The sequence below is a fragment of the Fulmarus glacialis genome, unplaced genomic scaffold (assembly GCF_000690835.1).
Source record: "Fulmarus glacialis isolate BGI_N327 unplaced genomic scaffold, ASM69083v1 scaffold3376, whole genome shotgun sequence".
Classification (NCBI taxonomy): domain Eukaryota; kingdom Metazoa; phylum Chordata; class Aves; order Procellariiformes; family Procellariidae; genus Fulmarus; species Fulmarus glacialis.
Window position 1 is genome coordinate 20,555 of NW_009216049.1, and position 10,746 is coordinate 31,300.

Below are 10,746 nucleotides of genomic sequence, written 5' to 3' on the forward strand. Positions count from 1 at the left end.
GTGATTGAGAGTGGCTGTATTCAAGTTGGTTTTCATGCCTGTTTTGCAAAATGCAATCACTTTTATTCCGTTCCAAAAAGTAGTTCCAACTTTTCAGGCAATACATCAGAGCTGACTGGGAAGGGTCAAGAAAATTCTTAACTTTATTGGTGTGGGTAGCATTGGGACAGGTCTGCCATGAAAGTATGAGGACCTTATTCCCAAAGTTCTGGATGCTACCTGCAATACAGGCATGCCTAAACAGGCAAAAATATGGCATGGGGGGGGTCACTTGAATATCTTCGAACTCAGTGCTATAGGAAGGATTTCAGCAATACAGAATTTCAGAAGGAAAAGCCAATGGAGTGCATGCTAAACTAAACACAGACTTGAAGAAGAACACTGGATGAAGCGTCTGACCAATCCAGTGTGTTGTGATGATTCTTCAAAGGCCAGCAAATGCCTGTTATAAGGCTGTTTCCTCCACTCTGGGAGAGGAAGCCTCACATTTATCAGTCGGTTGTACCAAGTGAGGTATAGATTGTATGTCTTAAGTGAAGAAGCCTGCCTATCAGAAAGAGAAGTGTTCTATTGTCATACAGAGTAGATATGGAATAATATGAATGTAGTTAGGCTTGTTTTAGTTCTGATTTATTTAGATCAAATGCTAGGTGCAGAAATCAAGCAAGCATATACAAGCTTGAAAATGGCAGTGGAATGAAAAGTTTGGGATGCTAAATTGTATTCTAAAAGCTATGCTCCATTGTACAAGTGAAGAACAACATTCAGTCAGCCTGGCTCTTCAGTTATGATTTATGCAGGAGAAATCTGGAACGAAATAACAGTGACTCAGAATTACAGGAACAGCTGTGCCAAGAACTCTTGTATAGGGACAAGACAGCTGAGATGGATTGTAAAGCTGGCTGGAGACTTATTTGAGGAAAAACAAAGGAAATAATGACTGCATGCTCTGAAGAAAATGCAAATAAAAAGGCTTTTTGCGACCTATAATTAACTGGATGGAAGGAGGCATGATTTAAAGTGTTTGTGGTTTGCAGGAGTTAAATTTAAATGTGGTCTGAGTTTACAGTCAAAGAAAGGAGTCTCCCAGTTCTTGTTGTCAGCTGCAAGTATAAAACCAAAGTGACCTGTTTTGTTGTGCTAGCAGTAGTCCATCGTTTTGACACCACAGCAAATCTGATCAGTTTTGCCAAGGTCCAGGTTCTTCCTACAAGTATGGTGATGTGGCCTAACAGTGATGATGCGTTAGTCGCTGCTTAAAATGTATAGGTGAACTGTGTTTTTGCAGAGTTACCTTCATAATATAGTAACATTATCTCAAACTGTTTCTGTGAATTAGATGTTTGAGGCATCTTCCAACTGGAAAATCTGAGCACGGTGATGTTGAGAGTTGCCCTCAGGAATTTTCAACCATTGTGCATTTGCCTGCCCCATAACTTGTCACTCATTCTGTAAAATTTTTCACTTGTTATTTTTCATCTAAGAATGAGGTTGGGGTTTTTTCAGTCTACATGAGGAGCAGGCTGATTAAATTTATGGAGTATCCAATGATTTTCTCTTTGCCAAGAACTTGGGCTTCACATGTTGTTAACTTTTGTTGTTGTTCCCTCTTGCTAATATTGACTCCAGCTGTTTAAAAAAGTACCTTCAAAACCTGTTCAGCAAGCAGTACTTGTGGATTTAATGAATATCATGGCTTGTGCAGTCAGTCAAATTCTTTTTCCAGGATCAAATGCAGGTGATGGATTGCACTTGTGTTTCTGCATGTACTGTTCTAGCATGAAATCGGAACAAACTCTAGGTTGGAGTTATAGCTTTCATCCAGTGATATGTTTAAGTTGGACAAACCAGGTGTTGATTTTGGTTAAGATGAGAGAAAATTTTTTTCTAACCTATAGTTGATGTGTTTCTTCCCCCTTGGGATTTTTTTGACACAGCTGGCACGAGCCACAGTACGTGATCCCAAAACCGGTGTCCTTACAGTGGCTAGCTACAGGGTATCAAAAAGGTAAGCATAGAGAAGAGTTTAGCTTTAAGGTTTTTGTGCTTAACAGCTGTCGTCTGCTACCTACAGCTGAAAACTTGAAGTGCTTTGCATGTAGCAAAAGCTTGCACAACGACTGCATGGTAAATGGCTCTTTTAGCCATCTGACAGAGGGCAGAAGAATCCTCTGCCTTGGGAAATGGGTTGTTGTGGTTGGTATTCCAAAATAACATGTTTCAATTCTTCCCTTATCCTAGCTCATGGTTGGAGGAAGATGATGATCCTGTTGTGGCCAAGGTGAACCAACGAATGCAGCAGATCACAGGGTTAACAGTAAAAACAGCCGAACTATTGCAGGTTGGTACACTTGTCTTGTCAGACTTCATCCTGGTAAAATTAGCTGCTGGTCAGGGTGGTCTGGTGCTTATGCAGGTATAAACATAGGCTGGCTCTTATCCAGTCCCTCTTAGGGGTTCTGTTGTCTGCTGACTAAGCACATGGAATAGGTAGGGTGTTTATGGTGTGTAGGGTGTTCCTAGCTGCTGCTAGCTGTAAGGACCTGGCAGGTAGATGTTTTCCCTTTGTGTGCCAGGCAGAGAAGGGTGGAGATATCAAAGAAATAGAAGATAACTTTGGCAGGAATCTGTGATTTACCAGTTTGTTTTGAGGGCAATGCCTGCCACTTATTTTCAAGTCTGCAAAAGTTGAACCTCCTTCCTAGTTGAACCTTTCAAAGACCCAAATATTTTTCATAGCCCTGCTATATTCTCATATGAAGTCTGATCCTTGGCTGTCTGTTGGGGAGAGGAAGGAGAGTAGGAGTGGTACAGGACTGCCAGGATAGCTGTACCTTAGCCTGTTTACTAGTTCTTTTCCTCCATGGTCCTTGAATTCCTGTTTTAGAGCCTGATGGAAGTGCTGTTGATTACTGGCTATGCGCAGATATCAGGGAATTGTGTAGTGGTCTTGGAGACATGTTAAGTGCAGCCTCAGAGTAACTAGATCATAAGTTATGTGATCTTCAGATAAAGTAAGCAAAGTGGTGCTTTTAAGCTACTTTGAGCTTTCTGTGTTCCTGGATGGGCATGTCTATGTAACAGATCATACATGTGTGACACAGAATCTAATTCTAGGCTGTGTATCTCCTAGTTTGGACACACATACTGGAGAACTACACACATTCAGCTCCCTCCTCTTCAGAGGAGGGAGCAAGAGTGTGGTAAAACTATTGCTGCTAATTCATGTTAAACAAGCTGTTTTAAGTGGTAAGTAGAGTGCTGCCATTGAGAAACATTTGGTACTGAGAAATAATTCTCAGCAAAACCCTTAAACTATGAAAGGGAAACTGTGTACCTCATTTCTGGCAGTCTAAAGAGAAATTAAGTGTGCTATAGATAACAATCTTGCCACAAAGTGCTGTTTCTCAAAGCTTGTTTGGATTTCTAAGAGCAAATGCTATCTGCTACAGCAGTCACTTGCAGTTCAATGGACGTTTATGCTTCCTTCTTCCATGCTGTAGGTTGCCAACTATGGAATGGGAGGGCAATATGAGCCACACTTCGATTTTTCTAGGGTAAGATCACACTTTCAATTATTTCTTAGTGGGGTGGGGAGGGGGGAGCAGTTTGTTTTGAGAGAAAACTGCTGAAACTGTTTTCTATTAAAACATTTAATGTATAGCCCTGTTGCATGGATGGATGATGACTTTTGAAAAGCCTTTGCGCTGCCTTCTCTGATGCTGAAAGTTCAAGAGAACAATGAACAAATCTGCCTGCTTATCTCTGTCACCTTGGTTCCTTGCACAATATAGAGACACTAAAAGATAGTCATGCAGCACTCGAATATGCTCTTTCCATTACTTTATTTGGAAACTGAGGTCTGCAAGCCCTGGGTTGTGAGTCTGCGTTGTTCCATTAGGTTTCCGAGTTCAGCAAGGCTGTCTTGAGTCCTCCTCTGGTGGATATTTTAAAGCACTTTGTGGGAACTGGCTGAGGAGCAGACATCCTCCTTCCAGAAAAGTAGCCATTAAGGAAATCTTCATGTGTCGTAGAGCCCTTCTGGCAAAACCCTTAGTGTGGCTGCAGCTATGGGGTCCGAAGGGGGGTTGTTGGGTCGGTGTTCAGGAGGGCAGTGCTACAGTGAGCAGGAGAACTTGCAGCTGGTTGGTGCCAGATCCGCAGTAGGCACTAGAGGGCTCTACCTGGCAGATAACAGCTCTGGTTTGCTGCAAGTGGGGAGAAAAGAGGAACAGAAATTCTTAATTGTCACCCTGAAACAGTTTATGAACATGCTAATCATACTGAAGAGCTATGGTGACTGGTAATTTCAAATATAAAAACCATCTGATGCCTTGGTTTCCAAGTAGAACTGTGGCATTTCAATGGAATCTGGCTTAATTCAGGCTGTCCCAGTGGTTTTACCTGGTAGAAGGGATTGCTACAGCCAGAGCGCAACCCAATAATTGAGTGTAGAATTGAAGCCACCCAACTTAGCACTGTTTAAAAAAAAAAAACCAAAAACAAAAAAATCCTGAACTTCAACACTGTGGAAGCTCATATTCGTTAGCTTTGGCCTGTTGAGAGAATTTTCCTGTTAACTTGAAGACTGCTTTGTTTCCCAAGTCAAGCAAATGCTCTTAAATTCTCTTCAAAGCTTTTGAACTCGAGGACCTCAGCCATCAAATTGGCCAGCGTGGACTTTACTTTTGGATTAGGCAGCTGGGGCAGAGCTCCACTTGGAACATAACCTTGGCTGCATCATCAGTTAAGGCAAGGCAATTACAGAATTTGCCATAGTTTTGGACTGGTCCTCCAGGCTCTCTGTGCATCACAGATTTCTGTATTGAAATACAGAGATACTGCTGTGTCTCCCCATCTCCTGATCAGCCTTGCAGCTTTTTGTTCCCTTGCAGTTCTCAAATAGGGACACATTAATAGTTGCATATTACAATTTTGAGATTTTATTGGTTGCTCAAAACTTAGAGAAATCTTTTGATATTGAAGTTCAGAAACGCATGGCTGGACCTGGGTTTGGCAGTGGTGGCAGAAACCAGGAAATCCCCTATATCTCAATGCTCTTATGTTGGCTCTTAGATGGAATTTGCAGATGCAGATGCAAAAGTCTGATTTTTTTTTTTATGAACCCATTTCAGGAAAGATCTTTTATTTCTTGAAATATGCTTTGAGTAAATTGAACTCTAACATAGTCTTAGAGATGGTGGCTGTGGTTTTTCTTGCTGTTTGTTTTTTCAAGTACTGATTTTTTGCTTTTCTTTAAATGTTGAAGATTACTGTTCTTGTGTAGAAGAACGCACCTTAATGTCTCCTGGCAGAAATTACTTCCTGACTATTAGCAACGTAAATAAACTTTTAATTGCATTTTTTTTGAAGGGAGGAGAGACACATTGGTATTCTAGATGTTCTTTCCGCTTCTAAACTGGCACCAACGTGGTCTCATACTTCAACAAATGAAACTCAATGTTTCCTACAGAGTAAAGACAATTTGATCTTTTTGATGTGGTCCTTAATCCTAGACAGGCAACCACCTGAAAGAAGTTCATTATTGCTATTCTGCAATTTTGCCTGCTGGCAAAAAATGCATTTTCTCGTGACAGTATTTCTTTGAGTCACTACTACATTTAAGACCATCTATTGTGTTATCTAAAGCCCACTGAAGATGAGCTTTTTCATATTCACCTCAGTTGTTGACTTTGGATCAGTGTCCAGTACAGTAACAGCCTGTTGTTCACTTTAACTTTACTTGGATAACATCTGTGCCACAGGCCCTGAAAACATTGCTTCTACTCTGCCCTAAGAATTGCTTCAGTGCTACTTCTCCTTATAGCATCTGAGTGCTATGTGCATGCATTTATGCACCCTGGCTGCAATTTGTAATGGCTTTAACATTGCCCTGTATCAATTGTCCCCTTTTTATTCCAACTCTTTAAATTGGGCTTAAGGATCTCTCTGCAGAGCTACACATATGTAACACTAGTGTGAGCCTGTTTGGAACTTGGGTTAAAGTTGTTGTCTGTTACAGCGACCCTTTGACAGCACACTCAAATCGGAAGGAAATAGGCTAGCGACGTTTCTTAACTATGTAAGTACCTCTGTTTGTCTGCTGTTTGTGAGCTTGAAGTTTGCAGTTATTCTCATTTAATTTTATAGAAAGATGAGCCAGATGCTTTCAAGCGGTTAGGGACTGGAAATCGTGTGGCCACTTTTTTAAACTATGTAAGTATGATGATCCTTTATGCATTGAGTGTAACTTCAGCAGCATCTTGTTTACAGCTTGTGCAGTTGGTTATTTGTAGAGATTCCCTGGCATCTGGAAGTAGGGATTTCATTATTCTTGCAGCATCAGGTGCTGTCCCATCTGAGTTGATAGAGTTCTGGTGGTATTTAACCTCAGAGCAGAAAATTTGAATATAGGGCCCAGCTTCCCCTTTTGGCCACTCAACTATGAAATCTTTGACTTCATTGGATTCCTGTTGAGAGAGGATAATTTGGCTTATTTCTCAAAGGTGAGTACTTGAGGTACTCCTCGTGTGGTACACTGTTTAAGAACTTGACTATCAGCTGTTTACTGTGAGACAGTCATGTTCTTCCACCACTGTTTGACAGCACTTGATGTTGTGGTCTGTCAGCCTCCATTTTAGCTGTTTGTCAAAGCTAGAGTTACTCTGGCATAGCTGTTGCTTCAGCAAATGGAGGAGACATAGCTAATAAACTCAGTGCAACTGGGTTACAAATGCAGAATTGAAAAGATTCATTAGTTGCATGCATTGTACAGCCTACAGACCATGTACACTGGAATCATAAACATAACTGCCACTGATACTAGTGGCCTAATGTTTTCACAGTAGTCTTCTGACAATACTTTATCTATCAACTTATACTTACTATAGCAGTAATTAGGATCACCAAATCTACTACACTTAACTTTTGAGTGATACAATTTCAAATTTAAAGTTGTGATGAAATATTTATGGCTGAGCTGGTATTTTGAGTGTGAAATGCAGCTCAAAGCAGAACTAGAAATATTTTCGACTTGATATGGCAGGGGAGGAAATAATCTCTGAAACAAGAATTGGAATAAGATAAGTAGTTGTGAAATAGTCTGCTGCTAAGAGGCTTTAATTTTAAATTGTCTCGATCTGTATTTTGTTTGCTTCTCAGACTTTTGGACAAGCCTTGATTTAGAGTGAATGATATGTACCTTATTCTCTGCCAGTTGTACATGGTCAAAGGTGATTTACCCTTGTATGTCCCATGTAGAGCGTACCACACATATACCAACACCCTTACTAAAAAGAGTGGTTGTGTTGCTAAGATGTAGGTATTAACTTGCAAAGTTGCATGCACATGCTTTCTAGTTGGAAGGGGCAAAAACCTGTGCACCTATGGCATCTTATGCCCTTTTATTGTAGGTACCAAGCAGGAGGACACCAGAGTGGTAATAACATCTGCTTTAAACAGAAATCCAAGTTACAATAGAGAATGTGGGGACTTGGGGAGTGTATTAATAGTAGTTCTGCTGTTTAAATTTGGTGGGAGCTGGATCTGACTCATTTGTTTCTTTTAATTAGAATCTGATCACAACCTCACTGAAATCAGTGGAAAGACTTTCTATTTTTAATGGGAGTGTTTCCAGGAGCTTCAGTGGGTTTTAGATCAAGTCTAGAATTATAGTGAACTCATCATTACTGATGAATTCAATAGGGTTAAATTCATTCCACCGCAGAAGGGCAAAGCATAAAGATGTATGCTTTTCTTTTGAGTCATATAGCTGTATGTAGTAAAGCTTGAGATGCATAAAGCACTTGAAGTGGCATAACGTCACTGGTGAACAGCATAGAAACAGTGCGGAAAGTGAGGTTTTCTAATAGTTTGTATAGTTTTTGAAGTGGTTGACCAAGATGCATAAACTAAATTATGAAAATCAGTTCCAAAGACATGGTTTCAATTTATGAGGAAACATGTGGTTTAACATTGTTTTCCTAATTGGATCATAAACTGGAATGAAATTCTTGAAACTGACTTACTCTGAAGTCCTCTCCCTTGTTCTAGAGTACTAGCTTATTAACACTGCAGGTACACAACTTCTTATGGCTAATTGTTTGTGCAATAAATTATATATAATCTAGACGAAGTGCTGAACAAAAGCCTTCAGCTGAAATAAAAGCCTTCAATAGCAGGTACTGTTACTTTTGCAGTTCGTGCTAGTTGAAGTGCATCCTTTCCTCATCAGTGCCTCTCGTAGAGGTGCAAGCAGAAATCTCTCTGTTAGGGCTTGGGGCACTTTAGTTTGTGGGACTGCATGTACAAAAAGCGTTGTAAATGGACAGAGTTTGTGGACTTTGTTTTCCCAGATGAGTGATGTAGAAGCTGGAGGAGCTACAGTTTTCCCAGATTTTGGGGCAGCAATATGGCCCAAGAAGGTAAAGTCTGTGTCTTGCTTGATTTCTCCTCTCTCCTGTTACTGTCTCTTCCTTAGTACAGTCCTGCACCCATTTAAAAGTCAGCTAATGTGACTAAGTGCTGTTCCTTGCTGTGTATCAAGGCAGCTGAAGCTGATCTTGTAGACTGCAGGGCTGCTTCCTTTGTTTTGCAGTGTATAATGTGAACAGTTTCTGTGTAGAGCTGTTATTAACAAAAAAACTTGTGTTGAGGTAGAACTCCTCTCTACTCTGAACATTGCTAAATTAATAGAGTGGGACTAAGGGGATTTTCTTCCATGTGCTGTCAGTGGTGGCCTATGTTAAAGTGCTTCATAAGAGCCTGCAGCTGAATTCATAGGCATTCCCCCTTCCCCCTTACTGTAACCTCAATAATTATATTGACTAGGTTCTGACTAATCCAGATCTGATTTCACTTTTCAGGGAACAGCAGTGTTTTGGTACAATCTTTTCAGAAGTGGTGAGGGTGATTATAGAACAAGGCATGCAGCTTGCCCAGTACTAGTAGGGTGTAAATGGGGTAAGTAATACTCCTTTAGGAACAAATCCTGAAGGAAGGCTCATGTGTATGCAAAGCTGGTGATATACTGAACCCTTATAACAGCATTTAATAACCTGGGTGTTGCTGTTTTAATTACTGGAGCCGTTTGGCCGTAAGGAAAACTCCCACCATCAATATCATGTAGTATTAAGCAGCTACATTGTTCAGCTGTAGCTTTTCTAGTGAGTTTTTGTGTCAATGACAGCACAAAGTGTGTAAAAAATGTCACTGGGTTTGTGTAGTGTATCAGCATCAGGATGACTTGAATTATCACTTGACTAGAATCAGGTCTGTTCCCACAAAGATTTGTGCATAGCTTTAACTGCAAAAGGAGGAGAGCTCCTTGTAAGGTAAATGTGAATGTCTGGATACTGGGAATTTCTGCTAAATGCTGAAAGCTTCTCAAGGTTCATGTCATCCATTCCCATACCCACCTCTCCCAGCCTCCAAGGTATTCCCCTGGAGTGCCAGAGCAGACTGATCTATAAATGATACCAGACCCAGAATACAGTGCTCTGTTACTGTTGGCCCCAGAATTGTGCAATTGGAAAGATCCTTTCTTTCCCAGTCCTTTGCATGTTCCTATGTCTTTCCCATTGGATGGGTAGAGAAGTATAAGCAGGGATCCTCAGATTGAGAGATGAGATTTTACTTGAAGTAACCGTCTGGGTTGTGGTGATACATGCACTGGGTACATGGTGGTAGCTAATTTCAGTAACTAATTTCACGTCCTTGTTCCACAGTTTCAAACAAATGGTTTCACGAAAGAGGAAATGAATTCTTAAGACCTTGTGGGAGAACAGAGGTTGACTGAAACCCAACCTGCTGCAGGCCATTGTTTCTCTGTCTCCTTTTCTACTGTTGTTTGTTCCAGTTCATTTCTAAGAAATGATCCATCTTTTTCTCCAAGAGTCCTGGCACTTTACCAAAAAAGGACAACAAATTATGTAACACCTGTGAAAGAAAGTAAATGGCGTTATACACACACTTGTGTTTTGGTTGCTGTTATTTCCATGTTTCCCCCTGCCCCTGCCATCCTCCTTTGACCTGCCTTCCGCCCTCCCAACTTTCTCTGTACTAGTGGTGCAAACAGTGCTGTGGGTGATTCAGTATGTTTGGGTGACTGGTCTTGTGCCTTTTGTACCTCGGAAGATTTAGATGATAAATATTTCTTTGAACCAAAGGGTTTTTTTAAAGTTTTGTGTACATGTTGATTTTATTGTATTTCTATGGATCACAAGTTTTGAAACAAAAATAAATGTTCTTGCCATAAAGTGATTCTCTATTCTGTGTCCTTAAGAGGTATCTCAGTGCTTGGTTTTAGGGAGCAGTGGGCCTTTACTTTTTCCTTTGTTGAGGGCTTGTTGCTTTGTTGCCCTTTTTCTGTAGAAAATACATCATGGTTTTGGACAGTGTTTTATTTGCTGCTCCAGCACATGACGCAGAACTGTTGCACCTTCTACTGAAGCTGGAAAGGTTTAATTTGTGTACTGAAACTATCATGTATCCTGGGAACAGGCAGGCTGCACATTTTGGGCCAATGGCAACTGTCATCTCAGTAGTATTACACTTATGAGAAGCTTTTCCCTGTGATGTTAACTTTTCTCTTGTGGGATTCTATCTACTTTTGATGCAAGCAGTTACAAAAATCTGAAGCCTTTCAAGACTTTTAACAGTCTTGACAATTCTTGATTCTAAAAGTAGGCATCTTTGCTGATGAAACACTGCGTTCTTACCACAGGAACATCTGATCTGGCAGAGCTT

General features: G+C 40.6%; 1 protein-coding gene across 2 annotated transcripts in view; it reads left to right on the forward strand.

Annotated features, from left to right (window-relative positions):
• P4HA2 (prolyl 4-hydroxylase, alpha polypeptide II) overlaps window positions 1-10,252 on the forward strand; it is a 29,764-nt gene extending 19,512 nt beyond the window's left edge. The window contains exons 9-15 of one of the 2 annotated variants that reach the window (XM_009579135.1): window positions 1,938-2,008; window positions 2,242-2,341; window positions 3,504-3,557; window positions 6,151-6,216; window positions 8,355-8,423; window positions 8,865-8,961; window positions 9,726-10,252. In XM_009579135.1, the coding sequence (XP_009577430.1) occupies window positions 1,938-2,008; window positions 2,242-2,341; window positions 3,504-3,557; window positions 6,151-6,216; window positions 8,355-8,423; window positions 8,865-8,961; window positions 9,726-9,796 (528 nt within the window). In that variant the 3' untranslated portion in view covers window positions 9,797-10,252. Of the gene's footprint in view, window positions 1-1,937; window positions 2,009-2,241; window positions 2,342-3,503; window positions 3,558-6,022; window positions 6,083-6,150; window positions 6,217-8,354; window positions 8,424-8,864; window positions 8,962-9,725 lie in introns of both variants that reach the window. The other variant, XM_009579136.1, reaches the window with a different exon arrangement.
• The last annotated feature ends 494 nt before the right edge of the window (window positions 10,253-10,746 follow it).